The sequence below is a fragment of the Carassius carassius genome, chromosome 46 (genome assembly GCF_963082965.1).
Source record: "Carassius carassius chromosome 46, fCarCar2.1, whole genome shotgun sequence".
Taxonomy (NCBI): Eukaryota; Metazoa; Chordata; class Actinopteri; order Cypriniformes; family Cyprinidae; genus Carassius; species Carassius carassius.
In genome coordinates, this window is record NC_081800.1 from 6,987,030 (window position 1) to 7,009,740 (window position 22,711).

General features: G+C 42.6%; 1 protein-coding gene and 1 long non-coding RNA gene across 2 annotated transcripts; one reads left to right on the forward strand and one right to left on the reverse strand.

Moving 5' to 3' along the window:
- Positions 1–8,473: 8,473 nt before the first annotated feature.
- p4htma (prolyl 4-hydroxylase, transmembrane a) lies at positions 8,474–21,448 on the forward strand. The gene is made up of 9 exons (XM_059541303.1): positions 8,474–9,242; positions 10,263–10,344; positions 16,201–16,379; positions 17,441–17,531; positions 18,805–18,970; positions 19,965–20,150; positions 20,225–20,315; positions 20,746–20,851; positions 21,166–21,448. The coding sequence occupies exons 1-9, from the start codon at positions 8,901–8,903 to the stop codon at positions 21,360–21,362; spliced, it is 1,440 nt and encodes a 479-aa protein (XP_059397286.1). The 5' UTR covers positions 8,474–8,900; the 3' UTR covers positions 21,363–21,448.
- LOC132129659 (uncharacterized) lies at positions 10,349–13,659 on the reverse strand. Its single transcript, XR_009428553.1, has 3 exons — positions 12,655–13,659; positions 10,746–10,818; positions 10,349–10,656 (listed from the first exon to the last, which is right to left on the reverse strand). It is a non-coding gene; the product is annotated as an uncharacterized LOC132129659 (long non-coding RNA).
- Positions 21,449–22,711: the final 1,263 nt, after the last annotated feature.

The following is a 22,711-nucleotide window of genomic DNA, read 5'->3' on the forward strand; positions in this document are numbered from 1 at the left end:
TGGTGTGACGTCGTGATTGACAGCTGTGATTGACAGCTCTCTGAGCCGGAGGAGGCACCGAAGCGTCAACAGGATTTTTTCATGATCTTCGGAGGACTGAGGAGATTGTATTTACCTTATTTTAATGAGATTGGAGTGGAACGGAGCAGACAGAATTCACAGGAGCAGGACTCCACTTCCAAAACAGTGCAGATTACGGTATGTGCATTCTGCGAGGGAGAGTGAGGGCGGGGCACAGGGGCGGGTCCGTTGATTTCGCGGCTTTAAGGCTTTACTTCCTGCTTGCTACTGCGCATAGCTACTGCGCAGAACTGGTCCCTAGATCGCTATCTGCGCAGGCGCAAGTCCAAGATGTCAGCGCCATATCTTTTTTTTTTTTTTTTTTTTATTGAAGTGTCAAAATTTACAACAATAACTGGCTTAGATATAATACACAGAAATATCATTGTATACAGGGAACGGAGCACGTAAAATAATAATAAAAAATATAAACAAAAATAATAAATGACAAATAATAAATTAAGACAGTAGTTAAGGGGCTTCAGTTAATTTTAAAGCATCAATAAAATTAAGCAATTTACTTGCTGTTTTCTTCTTCATAAACAACAGGGACTTATAGTACAATGCAAATTCTCTCTTGAAGACAGAAAAAAGAGGCTGTGTCTTTATCCATTTACATTTGTGGATGAAAAATTTACCAGAAATAATTAAAGTGTTTAAAAGCAGATCATGGTTTTTGTCCTTCATTATAATTCCAAATGTAATGTTCCCTTTCGAGAGTACTCTCGTACTGCGTAAGCTAGCTTACGCTATGGAAAAGGTCCCCTTTTCTCGAGAATATGAAGCCAAAAATTATCCTTAATTTTTAAATAATGTAAAACGCAGTGCTGCAGCACAGCAGACCCAAGCGAAGCGGCTCGCGCGCTTATTGGCTGTGCTGCGGCAACTGCAGCAACCTATGGTGAGGCGGCGGAGAGTAACGAACCAATGGGGGCGCTTCGCGCCCATTGGACGTCAGAGCGCGCCAAAATAGGCGTGGCTGGAACTATATAAGCCACCGCTTCACCATAGGGATCAGATTTCATCTCCTTCAGCGATCTCACCTGCACTTCGCTGTCTTCTCCGGAGAAGCCTCTACACGCCGTCGAAAAGCCTCTCAGCGGGATAGCACTGCAACGCAGATCTGAGGACGCCGGCTCGTGCTTCATCTCGACGCCGCCTTCAGCACTCGCTTCCTGCTGCGCCATCCGGCGTGACTATATCCTTTTCAAAGCTAGTGTGTTTGCCGCTGCATCACACTTTTTTCCTCCAGAATTCGAGGCGTTGTTTCAAATGCCTCGGGCCTGCGCTTCCTGCCGAGGCCCTCTGCCCAGCGAGGACCGCCACATCATCTGTGTCTCCTGCCTGGGCCGCGAGCATGCTGAGAGCGCACTCTTCAAGGGCGGCTGCCCTGAGTGCGACGACATGGCTATATCGACCCTGCGGGCTCGATTAGCTCAAACCAGCCACGATGCTCCACCCGCTCCGCCTCTTCTCTCTCAAGTGCCGCGTAAGAAACGCCGCGATCAGAGAATGCCTGAGCATACTGCTACACGCGAGCTCACGCCGGAACACTCCCCGCGTGCCTCGCACGCTCTCTCTCCTTCGCCTGTCCTCTTCGTGGACGAGCAGCGCCAGTCCCTGCTCACCAGCGCCCCCTTCTCCTTCGGAGCGCCTGAGGCGGAAGAGGACAGACACGACAGCCTTTCTCTCGCCGCGTCCAGTAGTGAGGAATGGTCGGGCTCCATTGCGGACCCCCCCCCCTCTACAGCACCCAGCTGCACCGGACAACGCGCCGATATTGACGCGGAGCTTACTCGCGTGCTTACAAGGGCTGTCAGCGACCTTCAGCTCGACTGGTCTCCTCCAGACGAGCCCGCTAAAAGCAGGCTGGATGAATGGTTCCTGCAGGGGCGCCCTTCGGCCCCTCCGCAAAGAAACGCCCCCTTCTTCCCGGAAGTTCACAATGAACTCACGAAGTCGTGGAAAGCCCCATTCTCCGCACGCTTGAAGACTTCTGTCTCGTCAGCGCTCTCCTCTGTCGACGGCGCCCGAGACCACGGTTACGAGAGCCTCCCCCCTCTCGAGGAGGCTATTGCTGCACACCTCTGCCTGCCCTCAGCCGCTGGATGGCGGTCGAAGCCTGTGCATCCATCCAAGCTGTGCCGCACCACCTCAGCTCTCGCTGGCCGAGCTTACACCTCCGCTGGTCAAGCTGCTTCGGCTCTACACACCATGGCTGTGCTGCAGGTTTTTCAGGCCAGACTTCTCCGTAACATGGATGAGTCTGCCCCAGATACCTATGACTTTAAAGATCTCCGCAGCGCTACTGATCTAGCCCTGCGTGCGACAAAGACCACAGCACAAGCGATCGGCCGAAGCATGGCAAGCCTCGCTGTTTTAGAGCGACACCTCTGGCTCACGCTCACGGAGATGAAAGACGCCGACAAATCCGCCTTTCTCGACTCTCCTATCTCGCCTTCCGGCCTCTTTGGCCAGTCGGTTAAGGGTTTCGCTGAACGCTTCACTGAGGCTCAGAAAACGTCACAGGCAATGAGACACTTCCTGCCGAAACGCTCTAGCTCTGCTGGTCTCCCTCAGACCTCGAAGCCATCGCAGCCAGACTTACAGTCTCGCCCAGCGACCAAAACCCAGCACCGCTCTCGCTCTACGAGCCGCAAACCGCCAGAGAGCCGGGGACCTCGGCCCAGGATTGTGCTGAACCCCGAGCCTCCGAAGCCCTCCTGACCTTCGGGCTGAAAAGACCGTGGTTAAGTCCCGCTGCGGCCGGACCACCACACAAGAAACCTCACATGCTTCCTCCAATCCCCTCACTAAAGGCGGTTGGAGATGTCTATACTGCAGTAAACGAGCCTGTTACAATGCACGCACGCCTGCACACAAACGCCGTTTTCACGGCGACCTCAATAAAGCACAAAAAGAGCTTTTTCTATGTAGGCAGTGTGCCCACTACACAGTACGCACCCCTACATGTATACACACTCCCCCAAGTGTCACAAAGACTCACTCGGGTCTCCTTTCATGCCCACCGTCCCGCTCGCGCCGGAGGTGCTCTAAATGTAGCGCGCGTGCCCACTTCTCAGTGCGCAACCCTACAGATAAGCGCTGTCACCACAGTGTCACAAGCACAGCATACTCGAGCTACTGGTCCCCTCATAACAGGCGGCCAGTGCCCGAAGCACATTCAACCCATAGCCGCACGAGCCGCTGCATGGCAGGCCATCCCCGGCATATCAAATTGCGTTTTGAATATAATAAAACGAGGTTACTCGCTCCAGTTCGCTCGCAGACCGCCGCGCTTTCGCGCCGTGGTCGAAACGAAAGTGAAAAGCGAAATGACACACGTCCTTCGCGCCGAACTGATAAACCTTCTTGCAAAAGGGGCGATAGAAACTGTCCCCCCTGCGCGGCGCGAGTCAGGCTTTTACAGCCGCTACTTCCTCGTACCAAAAAAGGATGGCGGTCTCAGACCCATCCTAGATCTCAGACGTTTGAACAAAGCGCTTATGACGCGATCGTTCAAAATGTTAACTACCAAACAAATACTCGCGCAAATTCGCCCGAGGGATTGGTTTTTCTCAGTGGATCTGAAAGACGCTTACTTTCACATTCAAATAGCACCCCATCACAGGCCATTCTTGAGATTCGCCTTCGAGGGGCAGACTTATCAGTACATGGTTCTTCCATTCGGCCTCTCCGTAGCGCCCCGTACGTTTACACGGTGCATGGATGCCGCTCTCGCACCCCTGAGAATGCGGGGAGTGCGAGTATTGAACTACCTCGACGACTGGCTAGTTTTAGCCCATTCCGAGGAACTACTGACGACACACAGATCCTGGATCCTCAGCCATTTAGAATGCCTGGGTCTCACGATCAACACTGTCAAGAGCGCTCTGTCTCCCAGCCAGAGGATTTCCTTTTTGGGGATAGACATAGACTCTGTGACATGTACAGCACGTCTGACGTCACAGCGCGCTCTCACTATTCAGCATTTAGCCGTGTCGTTCAAAGCCGGGTCTCTTTACCCGCTCAAACGATTTCAGGAAATGCTAGGTCTGATGGCATCAGCCTCTGCGGTTCTCAAACTGGGCCTGCTGCGCATGCGCCCACTACAGCGCTGGCTGAGAGACCGTGTTCCAGCATCAGGGTGACCCACGGCTGCATCACAGCTCTGGCCCCTTGGAAAATAGCCAACTGGTATCAGTTAGGCGTAAGCACAGGCGCTGTCTCGAAATGGAAAGTAGTCTCGACAGATGCATCCAACCTCGGTTGGGGCGCCCTGTACGAGGGCAGGTCTGCCTCCGGCCTCTGGTCGAGCCCGGAGCGACTGTTACACATAAACTGTCTGGAGATGATAGCGGTCGAACTATCCCTGAAAGCTTTCCTCCCATTTTTAAAGGGCTACCATGTTCTGGTCAGATCAGACAGCATGTCAGTGGTGGCCTACATAAATCGCCAGGGTGGTGTCAGGTCAGAAACCTTGCACACCCTGACCGAGCGTCTTCTGACATGGGCACATTACAATCTGCGCTCGCTAAAGGCAGCGCATGTACCTGGCATCCTGAACCGGGGCCCGGACATGCTTTCCAGGGCGAATGTTCCCCCTGGGGAGTGGTCTCTTCACCCACAGACGGTTCAGTTGATGTGGAGCATCTTCGGCAGGGCAGAGGTCGACCTCTTCGCCTCAGAAGACAACGCTCATTGCCCAATATATTTTTCAAAGAGCAGGGACGCGCTGGCCCTCGATTGGCCCAGACGCCCGCTTTATGCCTTCCCACCGGTCGCGATGCTACCGCAGGTAGTCGATCGGGTCAGGAGGAGCAGATGTGCTATGCTGCTAGTAGCCCCACTCTGGACGACCCAACCTTGGTTCTCCGAGCTGATGCAGCTGTCCAGTACAGCCCCATGGCCAATACCGCTGCGGAAAGATCTCCTCACGCAGCTGAAGGGCGCGCTCTGGCATCCCCACCCCGAACTTTGGGCCCTTCATGTATGGCCCCTCAACGGGTACCCGGGAACCTCCCTGAGGGAGTGTTAAGGACCATTACGGAAGCCAGAGCGCCCTCAACCAGGCGCCTATACGCGCAGAAATGGTCAGTGTTCTCCACCTGGTGCGGGACACGGAACCTAGACCCTCACTTATGTGACGTGACGGAGATACTCTCCTTCCTACAGGAGCGTTTAGATGCGGGCAGATCCCCGTCTACGCTCAAAGTGTATGTGGCAGCCATTGCAGCTTCTCATGCTCCGGTGGCCGGCCTATCACTGGGAAAAAACAAACTGGTCATTCGTTTCCTTAAGGGAGCTCGTCGGATGAACCCTCCCCGACCCCCTTCAATCCCTTCCTGGGACCTGTCTACGGTCCTAGAGGCCTTAAAGGGCCCCCCTTTTGAACCGCTTCAGTCTGTCGATATGAAGCTTCTTTCGTTCAAAACTGCTTTTCTACTGGCTCTGGCCTCAGTCAAGCGAGTGGGGGATTTACATGCGCTATCTGTAAGCACTGACTGTCTCGAGTTTGGGCCTAATGACTCCAGAGTCATTCTCAGACCAAGACACGGCTATGTCCCCAAGGTGCTCTCAACACCGTTCAGAGCGCAGGTCATCTCGCTGTCAGCCCTTTCCTCGCAAAGCGACGAAAGCAACGCGAGCTTCATCTGCCCCGTCAGGGCTCTTAAAACCTATATTGCGCGCTCCGCCTTATTCAGGAGGTCGGACCAGCTCTTCATATGCTTTGGTGGGCGCACCCGAGGTCTCGCCACCACGAAGCAAAGCCTATCACGATGGATAGTAGACACTATCTCGCTGGCTTACAAATCTAAGGGCCTTCACTGCCCGTTCGGCATCAGAGCCCATTCCACCCAAGGTATGGCCTCGTCATGGGCGTGGTCCTGCGGGATACCACTGGATGATATCTGTGCGGCGGCAGGCTGGGCCTCTCCGTCCACATTTATTAGATTCTATAATCTGCAAGTCCCTGCCCTGCAGGCCAGGGTACTTTCTATATAGACGTGCTAAGCCTTATCACGTCCCCCTTTTTTCGTTCCCTATATAAAGCTCACTAAGGTTGGCTGTTGGGACTGGGATTTCTCCTGCTATAAAGCCCCGAGCTCTCGCCTCGGGCTGTGACAGGTCGAAGTTCCCGAGCACGCACGGCGTTTTACATTGTGTTCCCATAGCGTAAGCTAGCTTACGCAGTACGAGAGTACTCTCGAAAGGGAACGTACTCGGTTACTAACGTAACCTCGGTTCCCTGAGATGAGGGAACGAGTACTGCGTAACCTGCCGTGCTATGTGCTCGGACCGGGTGATCGCTTCAGTCGATTTAAAACCTGATCCCTATGGTGAAGCGGTGGCTTATATAGTTCCAGCCACGCCTATTTTGGCGCGCTCTGACGTCCAATGGGCGTGAAGCGCCCCCATTGGTTTGTTACTCTCCGCCGCCTCACCATAGGTTGCTGCAGTTGCCGCAGCACAGCCAATAAGCGCGCGAGCCGCTTCGCTTGGGTCTGCTGTGCTGCAGCACTGCGTTTTACATTATTTAAAAATTAAGGATAATTTTTGGCTTCATATTCTCGAGAAAAGGGGACCTTTTCCATAGCGTAAGCTAGCTTACGCAGTACTCGTTCCCTCATCTCAGGGAACCGAGGTTACGTTAGTAACCGAGTACGTTATCTCTAGTGAAACTAGAGAGAGACTGGAGATAAGGCTCCAACCAATCATACATGTCACACCAGAATGTGTTACTGTAAGGGCAGAAGAAAAACAAATGATCCGTGGTCTCAATTTCTTCATCACAGAATATACAGTTTATGTCAGCGCCATATCGGGACACTGGCGGCTTCAGTTTTGACCAATGGAAGAGAGCGAAGGCGAGTCGTCCATCTTTTTTTACAGTCTATGACTTTAACAAACAAAGCTGAAGCTTGTATGTTATACAAGGACAAATCTTGAATTGGGTGTAGAGCCAAAAGTTCACATTTGTTTAGAGTTGCTAAGTGGGACTACAGGCGTTGTTGGAGACAATGAACAGCTGATCAATTTAATTTTACGGTTATAGTATAATTGGTACAAGTAAATGATGAATAACCTATTATTAGTTTCCCGCATATTATATTGTTGTCCGACAGTGTTTTTTGCTTTGCCTCGAAGAAGAGAGAAAAGTAGCACATTGATCTGCCAGCCGTGGGTCTTTATGTGGAGAACTCTGCTCACAATTATTTTTCTTTTTTTTTTTTTTTTGCATAATAATGATTTTTTTTTTATTAATGGCCAAATGGATGTTTATAAACCCTTACATTGACGTTGCAGATTAAATATAACACAATAACATTAAATACATATTTTTAACTGGTTAAATGTAACTCAAACCCCTTTAGCTAAACCTCTCTACTTAACCATTGGTCGCGCACATCCGCCATGTTTGTAGTTTTTAACGCTTTTTATTCGTGTTTGTAGTTCTGAGCTGGATCCACACTTCAAAAATCCACATGAAAAAGTAAATCATCTGGGTCCTTTTGGCATACTCTTTTCATCATACTGTGCTTTGGGACACATTTATTCTAATCTCACATACTATTTAGGATGGATAGTATGAACATTGGGACGCAGGCTCTTTGTGACTAACCTCATGACTTCAAGCTACCTCCTCAACATTTTTGTCAAATTAATAAAGTAATATTATCAATTTTTTATGTTTTATTTGATTTTTTTTTCTTGCCAATGATTCAGTCTTTTTATAAATGTATTGTTTTATTATTATTTATTAAAATAATATCTATACGATTTAATTTATTTTATTTTCATTAAGCTTATTGATTTGTTGGTTTATTTTTCTAACGTGTATTTTTGCTAATGTTTGTTTTTGTACTTGTATGCACCATACATTCATGCAATGTATTAATGCACTTGTCTAATTTCTTACACTGAAAAAAAGTGGTGTTGGATTTACTTTAAAATAATTTTCAAAAAGAAAAAGCTAGAGAATTTCACAAATATTTACAAAGAAATAGCAAGCAACACATTGAATTAAACGTGAAAGACTTAACACGGTATTTTCTTGTTAAACATACTCCAATAATGTATGTGACACTTTCAGTTTGTACTACACACACACACACACACACACACACACACACACACACACACACACACACACACACACACACGTTGTACAAACAGAAAGTGTTACAAGTGTAGCCTATATATATCTTTATGTGTGTGTGTGTGTGTGTGTGTGTATAAATATATATAAAGACAATAATACTTTAAGCACAATTATCAATTATACATTTGTGTAGTACAGCAGTCATGGTAAGTAATTATCAGTATTTGTATTTGAGGGAAATTGTGGCAAAATGTATCTATTTAAGCTAAGGTTATGTAAACGGAAAAAGACCGTGCTTTTATTTTGAAAGGATTATTCGTATCTCAGCGTCGGCTGACTCGCGCTGCTTGCAGGGCAAAACGACAGACGTTTAAACAACGCTGTTCTTATTTTCCTTCTTCGTTTATAGAGGAGTTGTGCGGTTTCCCGCTTTTATTGGTGTAAATCTGGTGTGTGTACGACTTGTCAGATTTGTTTGCCCTCCGATAGGCAGCTGAGGTCGTCCTGAATCTCTCCTCGTCCTCCGGTTGAGCTCGAACACATTCCTGCACAGATCCCTGTCAACACTCAGATGAGCGCGCGCCCGCGATCTGCCTCGGACTCGTCATCGAGGTGTATTTCAGCTCGGGATCGCGCTCGTGGCTGTGATGCTGGGGAGCAGCTGTCAAACTATGTAACCTCTGCTGGATACACCCCGGCTGAATCGAAAGCTTAGAGGAGGGCCATGATTTAGGAGATGGGTGAGTATGAGGACATTCTGCGCAGGCTCGAGGCGGAGGCCCATCACTTCCCCCCTCCAGCGCGAGCCCCAGGCGGCCGCGAGCGGCTCCACATCCAGAAGAGCAGTGTGTGCTCCAGGGCCTACTTCGTCGTGGTCATGGCCTTCTTCCACCTCTATATAATAAACATCATCGCGCTGCTGCTCTATGTGCACTATAACACAGGCTCTGGGGAGCAGGATGTACCCCTGGAGAGCAGCGTCAGTGCCCCTGGACCCATGCCTGAGCAGCAGAGCCCGTCCTCGGCTGAGCGGAGCCCGGGGCTCTCCTTCCAGCTGCCGCGCCTGGAGGGCATCCGGGTACTGCCCGACACACCACACACGTGTCTGTCCTGCTCTAGTTTAACATCTGGGGAGTCAGGGAGTGTTCAAACACATTTTGTTTCAACATCTGTAAGGTGTTTTTTTTTTGCACTGTCTCATTTTTCTTAAATATATAACAATTTCCTATTTGTCTCTTAGAAACAAGTACAAAAAATGCTGTTGTTCAAACCTACCCCATTAGCAGTTGTAATACTAATAGAAAACATGGACATTTTAAAGATGCAAGTTTAAAATAATGAATAATGCATCCCCGTTACCATCCTCGTTTAATTTTAAATCTAGTTTTTTTATTAATTCAAAACAGTAATACAATAAGACTGGAGAAAAAGAAATCCATAAAACATTACATTAATAATTTTTGCAATTTTGGATTGGAATTTATATTTTCAGATAATGTCTTTTTTCATAGTGAGGAAATGTAAATTATAACAGGTTTTTATCATAGTTATGTATGCTGCAAATTCTAAAACTATATTTGGTTTCCATTTTTTACAAATGGTATTTTTCATTTTAGTTCAAGTTTTAGTAATTGTATTAAGTGCTGTTGTCACGTTTATTGTTATTGTTTTATATTTCAGTGTAGCTTTAACCTTTTTTTCATTTCAGATTTCTTTGTAGAAATGTTAGTACTACAACAAAAGCTTAGGCTATTTTATGTCAGTACCTAAGGCAGCATTTCAAATTTTTAAGCGTGGTATTTTTATTATTAATATTTAATTTTTTTTTTTTTTTATAATTTAAGCTTTGTTTCAAATAATGAACCATTTTAATATTAAAAGTAGTATTTCAGTTAATGATAACAACAGAAGTCATTTAAAAAGTTGTAAAGAGAGAGAAAGGAATTTAATCTGGAATTGAAATAATATGTTTTTCAAATTGTGTTAAAAATGTGTTGATATGTTTAAAAAATGACAGACATTAAAGTTGATGTTCGCTGTCCAAGTCATTTTCCCCTCTCTTGAGGGACCCAGAGTAATGTGTATCTGTTCTGCTCAGGTTGGACACGTGCAGAGAGTCTCTCTGGTTCCCGACCGGACTCATAACATGCGCACACTCAGCCTGAAACCACTGCTGTTTGGTGAGTTTACAGAGATTCATTTTCATATATCAACTGTAAGTTTTGGTTTCGACATCAATTACAGTGACCTCAACATTTGTGACAGGAAATGTTCATGTGAACTACAGTTTCAGAAAAGCATTTGAAAAACTTTAATATCTTAAGATTTAAAAATATAGGACAAGGATCTTCTATTATTTACATCATTATGAACACTGAGGTATGTTTTCTGAAACTCTACGCTCTAAACTGATAGCTTTTCCACTTGTGTGATTCTTGGTTGAGCAGCCGCTGGCGTTTCCTCCAGCTAAATGGATAGACGCACTTTAACCACTAGCAGAGAGACAACAAGACATGAGAAACCAGTTTCAGCATTAACAGTTTTAGGTTGGTTAGTATAAGCGAAAACTAGTGTTTCCTACCAAAGCAATTTTTTCAGAAGAGGTGGAGCAGGTCTTTGGAGGACACAGTCTGTGCAGCTCGCTCGAGACACCACTGAAAACAACCACAAATATCAGTTTGACAGAGGAAACCCAGCATTGTTCCTATCTGCATTTCTCTGAAAAACTGTGTATGTAAAAAAAGAAAATGTTTGTTTACCTCGGCTGTCATCGCTAGTGCTGTTCGGCATATACGCAGCTGAGGAGAGGCACATCAGCTGATCTTTGGGAAACTGGTCATACTGTAGTATTCTAGGCCAGGGGTAACTGTAGCAGTTCATGATGGGGGCGCAGCTGTCCCGTACAGACACACACAGACTCCTGCATGGAGAAATGATCCTGAAAAGACCATATAGTGTATGAATTATATAAGGTTATTTCGTCATTCATAATCCGAGTCTGATAGCCCCTCCGCCTTCATTATGTAATCAAAGCGGTGACAGTTGAGTGCATGAAGTGTCCGATATTCCACACTTAGTTTTTTCGGTTATTTAAGTTTATCATCCGGGTGTTTAAACTGCACTTTTTCTTTTTGGAAATTTCAGTGTGAACTCACTACTTGTGCTCTGTTTATACTAAAAAACATCATAGAATAGTGAATAAGTACGCGATTTGGGACGCTTGCTATGTTGTCATTTCATTGCAGATGATTTTCATTTCCACCTAACATTGACCGTAGTACTCATTTGCATAATAATTGCAATAATGGCCGTGTAACGCTGAGCACCAGCCACAACTGAAAACAGTGGGCTGAAAAAATATCTTCAGTGCATTTTGTGTGTATATATACTAGGGCTGTAGCTATCGAATATTTTAGTAATCGAGTATTCTACCAAAAATTCCATCGATTAATCGAGTAATCGGATAAAATTTGTTTTTGCTTAATTAAAATGCAATATTAATTATGCAAGAGAAAATAAGACTCCTGGGTCTCTTAAAATTAACAACTAAGTTTCCTTTTTTAGAAAAAAATATTTGTATTTTTTAAATGCATAGAATGCAATGAACATCCAAAATAAACATTTAATTATTACCCATTGATTCTCTGTCTGTACTTGTACTGTGAACAATGACAATAAAGTTGACAGATGAATTAAGTGAATTTAAGTGCCATTCAGTTGGGCTTTTAAATAAAGCATTTTCTGAGATGCAAATTAAACATTAAACACCTAAAACATTAATTTAATTTATCTTTTAATTATTGAAAATTAACAACTTTTTGGTAAACAAAGGGGATTTACTATTAAAAATAAAACATGGAAGAAATGTTGTGTGATTAAACCTTAAAAATATTAATGTTAGTTTTTTTTTGTGGCAGGCTATGTACATTCTGCTGAACAATAGTCTTTAACCAAACTTTTATTTTGACGGGTTGACGTACCTTTACAGTTCTGTGTATGTGATGTGACGCTAGTTTTACTCAAATCAAACGGTCAAATGCTCATGAAGTGAGTGTCAGAGCAGTTCTGGAGATGTTGTTCGTGTGTTCACGTCCTTATTAAGTGAGACAGCAGACGCTGAAATCACCGGAGCGTCACACGCGCTTCAGTGTGTGTAAAATAGACGAAGACGCGCTTCTGCTCCATTCATTAACAGAGACACGCCTCAAATCAAAACACTGCTGACTCCTTGTGTCTCCTTCCGCTTTGTGGGTGACGTAAACGCGTTGTCACATAAAAAAAAATAATTGCCTGAAAGAACCTGACGTGAGATTTAAAATATATTAAAAGAGGCTTCGAGGCAGAGGAATTTGCCTCGATCATTTTTTGTAATCGAGTTACTCGAGGAATCGTTTCAGCCCTAATATATACAGTGTATATAAATCATGTAGTGTTCAGCATCATGGTTCCTGCGGATCACTGAGAGTCGGTCTTTTATAGGTGAGTCTTACCTCTCAAGGCACACAGGAGTGAAGAGCGAGCACAGGAAGATTCGGGCGTGTGGGTGACACTCTGCTGCACCGCTTCAGCTGGAGGGAGACTCATGTCCCCGCAAGTTGGGCATCTACATGCTGTTGTAGCCCAGAGCCTGGCACAGGGTCATGTTGCTTGGGATGGGTACACAACAGGAGGTTCCCAGAGTCTGCTGGGCACGGGACTGATGCCAGGAACAAGCAGGAGCAGCAGTAGAGCAGACGCTGTCAGCATCAGAGAGCTGGAGGCTCAGTGTAAGGTAGTGTCACCATCAATCAGTAATAGGTGTATTTATACAGAGGGCCGGACTTTGCAGGATGTGAGAGTGGATTGGTTAGGGAGGGTGTATATGAGGGTGTGTGAGGTGCTGATTGTTCCCTTTCTCTGCTGGAGATGATGAACAGTGAGCTCCACTTTACCACACTCTTCCTTTTCCTCTCTTATTTCCTGAGGAGTGTGATTATGATAATAATAGTGACGTGACATACAGCCAAGTATGGTGACCCATACTCAGAATTCATGGTCTGCATTTAACCCATCCAAAGTGCACACACACACTGTGAACACACACCCAGAGCAGTGTTCATGATTTATGCTGCGGCGCCCGGGGAGCAGTTGGGGGTTCGGTGACTTGCTCAAGAGCACCTCAGTCGTGGTATTGAAGTTGAAGAGAGCACTGTACATTACACTCCCCCCAAGAGTCAAAGGAGGTGTAGATAGATAGATGGATGGATAGGTAGGTCTATCAGGAACAGTCTGCCAGTGTAGAGCTGTGGGAAGGTCTGGCTGTGACAGAAGTGTGTGTGAAAGGAAGTGTGAGAGGGCTGGAGCGGCTGTGTGTGTGTGATGCACAGGAGTTATTCTTCCCCTGCTGGGAGCACTACACAATGTCTACCCCAAGAATGGCCATCACTTCCTGTCCACTTCACCCTTTTTTTCCCGTCTTCCGATCTAATGAGCTAGAGAGAGACCGCATCTGTTGCAGAAAAACCATGCGGAAGAGCTTTATGAAGAGCATGCCTGAATATGAATATGTTTATGCGTTGTGTGCATTTGAATGATGCTGAACAACAACAGTGATAGATGACGCTGAAACCTACATGTAGCAGTCTAAATCCCTGAGCTCTCTCACCCATCCCAGAGAAACAATGGCCCCACCATGACACATTAATGGCACGGTCTCATTAACACTGTCATGGGTCAGGCAGTACCATGAGTCTCAAATAGGGGTATGGGAACAATTCATTACATTTCACATCTTAATGGCCTCTGCTCTGATCTTAGCTACTTACAAATGTGTCAATTACCTAGATTAAACCAGTCTTAATATGTACTATACAGTCAGCAATATATACAGTAATATATAGCCAAACATTTACTCACTCATTCTTTACTATTATTATTATTATTATTATTATTATTATTATTATAAGTATTGTGTAGTGACCCAAAACACAGGAAAACTGTATTTATTTGTTTGCAAGTAATATTTATAAAAATATGTATTTGTTTTTAAATCATATTTATAAAATCTTGAATTCAATTGCAAATAATATTTAAGATAACATTTATTTTTTAATAATAGCTATAGAGAAATATCAATTGAATTGCATATGAATATTTCTTAAAAAATGTTTTGTTAATATTATAAAAACATTTGTTTTACAAATATTTTTAAAAACGTTTGTAAGTTATATTACCAAACATTTACAAAATGTTAAGTTAATTTAATTGCTTATACATTTTTATAACACTGTTTATAACACAATATGTACATATGTTCATTTATTTGCAAATAAAATGTAATTGCTAATATTTATAAAAACATTATTTTTTTCCAAATAATATATATAAAACATTTAAAAGAAATAACATGAACAATGCATCTGTAATATTGGTATTGTAATATATATATATATATATATATATATATATATATATATATATATATATATATATATATATATATATATATATATATATATATATATACAGTACAGACCAAAAGTTTGTAAACATTACTATTTTTAATGTTTTTGAAAGAAGTTTCTTCTGCTCATCAAGCCTGCATTTATTTGATCAAAAATACAGAAAAAACTGTAATATTGTGAAATATTATTACAACTTAAAATTATAGTTTTCTATTTGAATATACTTTAAAAAAATAATTTATTCCTGTGATGAAAAGCTGAATTTTCAGCATCATTCCTCCAGCCTTCAGTGTCACATGTAACATCACATGATCATTTAGAAATCATTCTAATATTCTGATTTATTATGAGTGTTGGAAACAGATCTGCTGTCTAATATATTTGATGAATAAAAGGTTCAAAAGAACTGCATTTATTCAAAATAAAAAAAAATTCTAATAATATATTTTCTTTACTATCACTTTTTATCAATTTAACACATCCTTGCTGAATAAAATTATTGATTTTATTTTAAAAAAAGAAAGAAAAGTTACTGACCCCAAATTACTGACCAGTAGTGTATATTGTTATTACAAAATATTAATATATAATATTAAGCATCAGAACTGTTTCCAACTTTGATAATGAATCATCATATTAGAATGATTTCTAAAGGATCATGTGATAATGATCTTAACAATTCAGCTTTGCATCACAGAAATAAATGATCATTTAAAGTATAATAAATTGAAATACAATTATTTTAAATTGTAATAATATTTCACAATATTACATTTTTTTCTGTATTTTTGATCAAATAAATGCAGGCTTGATGAGCAGAAGAAACTTCTTTCATAAACATTTTCATTTCATAACATTTCAAAAACTTTTGGTCTGTACTGTATATGTATGTATGTATGCATGTATGTATATATGTGTGTGTGTGTATATATGTATACATATGTGTGTGTGTGTGTGTGTATATAGGAATATATATATATATATATATATATATATATATATATTTTTTAAAGAAGACTCTTCTGTGAACTAAGATCTCATTTATTTGATTAAAAAATACAATAAAAACAGTAATATTGTGTAATATTATTACAATTTAAAATAACTGTTTTCTACTTTAAGATATTGTTAAAATGTAATTTATTCCTATGATGTAAAGCTGTATTTTCATCATCATTACTCCAGTCTTCAGAGTCACATGATCCTTCAGAAATCACTCTTGATATACTGATTAACTGCTCAAGAAATGTTTCTGAATATGTTAGAAAAATCGTGATTCTTTTTTTTTTTGAATCTTTAATGAATAGAACTTTCAAAAGCGTTTATTTGAAATATAAATATTTTGTAACATTGTAACATTATAAATGTCAGTCACTTCTGTTAATTTTAATGCATCCTTGAATCGTTCTTGAAACACATAAATACATGTTTTTGTTATAAATACACAAACATATATATATATAAGATTTTATTTGAACAAATTAATCGTAATATTTTTTATGTGTGTGTGTGTCTCACTGCATAATAAGTAGATGAGATATTATTGGTAGTATGCAGCATGCAGAGAGACATGGGCAGTGCTGTGTGTTTCAGAGATCCCAGGGTTCCTGAGTGTGGAGGAGAGCAGTGTGGTGATGCAGCTGGCTCAGCTGAAGGGCCTGACACACAGCTCACTCCTCACAGCTCCGGACAGCCAGGACGAGCAGCTCACTCAAGACGAGCTCTTCAGCCTGCTCGACCTCAACCAGGACGGCCTGCTGCAGAGGGAGGAGGTCAGACACACTCATTCTGCTCAGCTCAGTGACTTAAAAGAGTATTGTCATCATCTACTCTCTCCTTGCTGCAAAGCTGTGTGAGTTGCGGTGGACGTGAATATTTTCAGTGATTATGACCTTCAGTTTGGGTGGGTGTGATATTTATCTTCTACGATAATATCGTAATTATTGTTTTAGCGATGTGTGAGTTGACATTATTGAGTGTGTCACTCACATTGCAAGAAAAATAACGTAGATGAAGCTAATTAGAATACAGTTAAAATGTCCACATAATTCAAGTTATATAGGTAAAATATCATTGTTTATATATATATATATATATATATATATTATTCATTTATTTTTTAAAGATAAGACATAGTTTAGTAATATCACACAGAATATTAGTGTGTGTGTGTGTGTGTAATTCCAAGTGAGATTGATTTTATACAGCAGTTCAACAAACAAGACGACAATATTGAGCGAGTTAAATTTTAGACTCAACAGTCTGTTTTTTTCTATTTTGCCAATAAAAGTAGTTCCAGAGTCAGAGCAGAGCAACCCATGCAGGGTCTCATTACTGAATCAGTTTTTGAACAAATCATTTGAGTCAATGATCTATGCATGAAGATACTCACTTGCTTCATTTCTGAATTAATCGGCTGTTTTGAGTGAATCATCTGAATGAATGATTCAATAATTCACTCATTAAGACAGGGACTTGCTGACAGCTACTGGCGGTTTTAGTGTCATTTATTTTATTTTATCACACACGATTTTATTTTATCGCACAACCCTAAGTAGTTTTTATTGCTTACTTTCAGTGTATATAAATACATTGCATACGTACTTGTATATTTGTGCCCAAAACACTGTAGTTTTTATCTGCTTCTTTGCAAGCTTAATAACTCATTTGTTGTTCCACGGAAGAAAATAATACAGTTCGGAACAATACGAGTGAGAGGAAATGATGACAGAATTCTATTTTGGGAATACTGAGTGAATGTGGAGAGAGCTGAGAGATAGAAACAGTAATACAATTAACATTCCCAGAATTAAAACCATCTGTTCCGACGCAGATTTTGAGTCTGTCCCATTCGACTGATGGATCTTGGCTGAGCTCATACAATTTATGGAAAATCCACACGGGGTTTGAGACCAGCCCTTCTGGTAAGTGAAGTGTGTGTGTGTGAGAGACAGCGAGAGAGAGAGACAGCGAGAGAGAGAGACAGCGAGACAGCGAGAGACAGAGAGAGACAGCGAGACAGCGAGAGACAGCGAGACAGCGAGAGACAGAGAGACAGCGAGAGACAGAGAGACAGCGAGAGACAGAGAGACAGCGAGAGAGAGAGACAGAGACAGCGAGAGAGAGAGACAGAGACAGCGAGAGAGAGAGACAGAGACAGCGAGAGAGAGAGAGAGAGAGAGAGAGACAGCGAGAGAGAGAGAGAGAGACAGCGAGAGAGAGAGAGAGAGAGCGAGAGACAGCGAGAGAGAGAGCGAGAGACAGCGAGAGAGACAGCGAGAGAGACAGCGAGAGAGACAGCGAGAGAGACAGCGAGAGAGACAGCGAGCGAGAGACAGCGAGAGACAGCGAGAGAGAGCGAGAGAGAGCGAGAGAGAGAGAGAGAGAGAGAGAGAGAGAGCGAGAGAGAGAGAGACAGCGAGAGAGAGAGAGACAGCGAAAGAGAGAGAGAGAGAGAGAGTGGTGGGTCTGATACATTGACACAGCATGCAGTGTTTTCTAGCAGCATTCAAATGGATCCTATCACTCATTAATATGAGGGTTACACACACATCCGGTCTCACTGAGGTAGTGTCCCCTCTTCCGGTCCCCCAGCTCTATTGTCTGGAGAGTGTCCCGCTGTGGTCCGGTTCCGGAGGGGAAAGAGTGAAGACCCACTGACCCGCGAATAAAGAAGAAAAATCGAGAAATACTATTCTTGTTTTCTCGCCTTGCTCATTGTAACACTGCCATAAGCAGTAATGTTTCACTTGAGCTGTTTCCTGAGGCAAGTATAGCTATTACTGTTGCACATACTTTATGTGAAGGATTTAAACACACCCCAAACCTAAATATGTAACTTCTCCCACATCATTAAGATTTGTGCTATGCTGCCTCAAAACATGCGGCTTGTTGATGAATAACAAAGACTTACATTGAAGGAGGAGTCCAAGCCATTTATAGTCACCAAAATCGTAAATGGGCTCACTTGACCTGGACCTGAAGGAAACCACTTAGAACACACTAGCAAGCAACCACATGGAAATGCATTACAAATATCCAGAACATCGTAGCATCCACCTGTAATGTACTATGTATTGAACCATGCACATTTTCTACATTAAATGGTGAAATGGATGCATAAGAGTTCTGAATGCTGTATTACTGGTGCATGGAAGCTGTAGTTGATTTGGAGTGGTGTCTGGTGTGTGTTTGCAGGAGTTTTGTCTCTGCAGGAGTTTAAGCGCGTCAGTGGTGGAGTGTTGCAGTATGGCAGCGCTGGCCAAGGTTCGGACGGACATGCCGAGGTCAGGCAGAGAAGCACACACACACGACTTTACCTCGGAGAGGGCACACACCACCTGCTGAAGAGCATCAGAAACAGGTAAAGGCTTTCAGTGAGGTTTTGAGTATACACCTGACAAACCCAAACCAGTTAGTTGCAGATTATTAATTTAAACTCTCTCTCGCTCTCTCGCTGTCTCGCTCTCTCGCTGTCTCTGTCTCTCTCTGTCTCTCGCTGTCTCTGTCTCTCTCTGTCTCTCGCTGTCTCTGTCTCTCTCTGTCTCTCGCTGTCTCTCGCTGTCTCGCTGTCTCTCGCTGTCTCTCGCTGTCGCTGTCTCTCGCTGTCTCTCGCTGTCTGACTTTTGTTTTGTTTCGGATTTCTCATTGACTTTAAAATCTTTGGGGGGCGTTTTGCCTTCCTTCTCAACTTTCTTATTGTTTTGTTTTGTTCCTCTTGCCTTATTGACTATCATTGTATTGCCAAACAGTTGTTTTGTTTTGCTTTTCTTTGCTTTTTTGATTTTTGTTTTGGACTCCTCATTGACTTTCATTGATTGAACAAAACCATTTGGAACTGTTTTTTCTTTTTTTTTTTTTTTAATTTTCATCGTTTTAAAATATCTTCCTTTATGTTTGACACAAGTCATACTGGTTTGAATATTGGAACAACATAAGAATGAGTACATTTGAAGAACATTTCAGTTGTGTTGTAGAAAGGAAAAGGTTTTGTTCTGTAGCAGAAAGACACTTGTACTGGATTGTATTGATATACGAGTAAATGATGACAGGATTTTCATGTTTGGCTGAACCGTCCCATTAGTCGCAGGTCACACTAAGAAGATTGTTCTGGTAATAAGTCGTTACATTACTTTGGTTAAAGTCTGCTAAATGCTAATTACGTTTGTACTAGATGTAGTACACAAAGTAGAGCTAGTTTAAAACATGCAAATACACATTACTGTTTGCACTTCTGGTGAGATGCTAACTGCATTTTATTGGCTCTGTACTTGTACTCTGCACACTGACAATAACGTTAAATCTAATCTAAATCAAAGCATAGACAAACTATGATTTATTTATATATTTTTCTCCAGAGTGACCCGTTTAACGCGACTGCCGTCCTCATTGGTCGATCTCAGCGAGCCAATGGAAGTGGTCCGTTATGAGCAGGGCGGCTACAGCCACGCCCACCACGACAGCAGCCTCACCAATCCCGACAGCAGCTGCGCCCACACACACCTGGCAGCCAATAACTCCGCCTCCACACAGGTGGCATGCAGGTACAGCTCCTGGGGAAGACACTTGGAGTCTGTTGTTGAATGAGACGCCATAATGAAGTATTTCGGTGTCCCAGGTACCTGACGGTCTTGCTGCATCTGAACTCGGCGGATGGAGGAGGAGAGACCAGCTTCCCCGTGGCTGACAACAGGACCTATGAGGAGGAGGTGAGCCATGTCCTGTTTCTGTGGCAACAGGGGAGGTGAGCTCTGTTGCCATAGCAACCAGGCAGCAAAAGGAAGAAGGTCTTGAATTATGATAGCCATCGTGTGTGTGTTGTGTGTGAGTCTTTTTGTGACATATCAGGACTCAACTCTGTATAATGACATGGGTATGACACAGGTATTACAAGGAGAGGGTGACTTATGAGGACATAACCCATGTCCCCATTTTTCAAAACGCTTATAAATCATACAGAATGATTTTTTTTGAAGAAAGTAAAAATGCACAAAGTTTCCTGTGAGGGTTAGGGTTAGGTGTAGGGTTGGTTTAGGGCCATAGAATATACAGTTTGTACAGTATAAAAACCATTACGTCTATGGGATGTCCCCACTTTTCACAAAAACAAACGTGTGTGTGTGTATGTGTGTGTTTCAGGTCTTAGGTGATCTCTCTCAGCAGTACTGTGATAAAGGCAATCTGAAGGTCAAACCTGTAGCTGGAACCGCTCTGCTGTGGTACAACCACCTCTCAGATGGAAATGGTGAGTTTCTCTTGTTCATATGCCTCCATTTCCTGTATTGGTGATTTATATTTTTTATTATTATTAGATTTGTGCCTAGTCATCCCATGGACTTGCATTGAAGGGGCAGTCTGAGATCATACCAAAATATCATATCAACCACATAGCAATACCAAACTAAACACTGTGGGTTAAAACATTTTTTTAAGAATGTTTTTAAAAGAAGACTATTAGAACATTTAAAAATCATTATTATGCCATAGATTTGACTGGTAGTGTACGCATGATGAATATTAATTAACTGACCATTGTTGTTGTTCACATATTTCCATCAGGTTGGGTTGGAGAGCTGGATGAATTCTCTCTGCACGGTGACTGTTTAGTCACTCGGGGCTTCAAATGGACAGGAAGAGTGTGGGTCAACATCGACCCTGACCAGCAGCGGCAGGAGCGCTACCAGCGTCTGGTCTCATGGCATCCAGACGAGCAAAGCAAAAACCCTGAGCATGGACACATGCACCAAGACCTCTGAACCAGACGGGTCTACACCGGACACCACAAAGCGTCTGTTGCAGATCATTTTTACATTGTCTCAGTATGTCATAAATAGAACGAGGCAGCAGTCAGAGATCCAGTGTAGACAGCATCTCTGATTATAATAGGGTCTATTGTATTTTGTCATGCCGTGCGCCACCGCTCATGTCCAGTGTAGACACGGTGTGAGAAATTACCCTTCTAAGCTGATCTAGAATCAGTTTCCCCCAGTGTGAAGCCTGGTTTAGGAAAGTAAAAGCCGGTGCAGTAAGAGATCCCCAGTGCTGCAAGCTTTACCTTCATGTAGCTGTCAGCCCCTGCTCCAGTGACATCATTTAATATTCATGAGTTCAACAGGGAAATTCCTCTTTCAATAATAGCTGAACATTCACTGATATATAGTTTGCTGGTGTTGCACAAGTTATTTAATCATTATTTATTAAAAAGTTTTATTCAATGTGGCATATTTATTGAAGATATTATTTGTCATATTGCTGTTTATTATGTTATTATTTATTCATATATATATATATCTCAAATGTGTGATGTGTACATATATATATATATATATCAAATATATGTCAATAATGTCAAATAATCAAATAATGTGTGTCTATCTCAGGTTTGGTTATGCCCGGGTAGGCTTTTTCCGTTTTAATGCACTGTTTCAAGCAAAGACATTGTCAGATATTTAAGTTAAATTAATTAAGAAATAAATGCATACTTATGGAAGAGTGTATGGGTGGTGTTTTCTGTTTCATTGATCAACTTTCTGTAGGAATTACACCTCAACTGTCAAACACATAACAGATTTCACCGATATGCAAGTGCACGTGTTCCCCTCAAGAGGGCATTATCTTCACTTGACAAGGGCTGTGCTTATTTATGCACAACAGCTAGGCTATACTGCTCTTTCAGATCTTTCTCAAGACAATAATTCGAGTTTTTGACCGGTATGAAAACCAGGCTGTGAGGGTTTGAAATACAGTGTGTTTAATGGACTGTACTGTCAACAACTCACCGATTGATCAGCTGACAAAATATCTTTACAAAAACACTTTTAGTAGACAAAAACTAGTTTTGAAAGTACATTATCTAGGACCTTTATACAGTACGTGCCATTGTAAAGACTAAGGGTGATGGTACATGGGGCAACTTGAACATGCCATAGTAAAAGGAAGAAAAAAACACTGAATTTACACACACACACACACTTCTGTGCTGCTGCAGCTGAGGGAACTCATGAGAACAGCATGTAAGCCCTTTTCGCAAAAGATCCTTTAATACCCCCTGGATCTTGAGGCTTAATACAGAGTTTCTGGGGGCTTTTGGTGACTTACTAAACAT

Excerpts from the sequence above, each read along its gene's own strand:
- p4htma (XM_059541303.1), top strand. The coding sequence starts at position 8,901 with ATGGGTGAGTATGAGGACATTCTGCGCAGGCTCGAGGCGGAGGCCCAT. Across the intron at positions 18,971-19,964 it reads CTGAAGAGCATCAGAAACAG|AGTGACCCGTTTAACGCGAC; the intron begins GTAAAGGCTTTC and ends ATTTTTCTCCAG. Across the intron at positions 20,852-21,165 it reads CCACCTCTCAGATGGAAATG|GTTGGGTTGGAGAGCTGGAT; the intron begins GTGAGTTTCTCT and ends TATTTCCATCAG.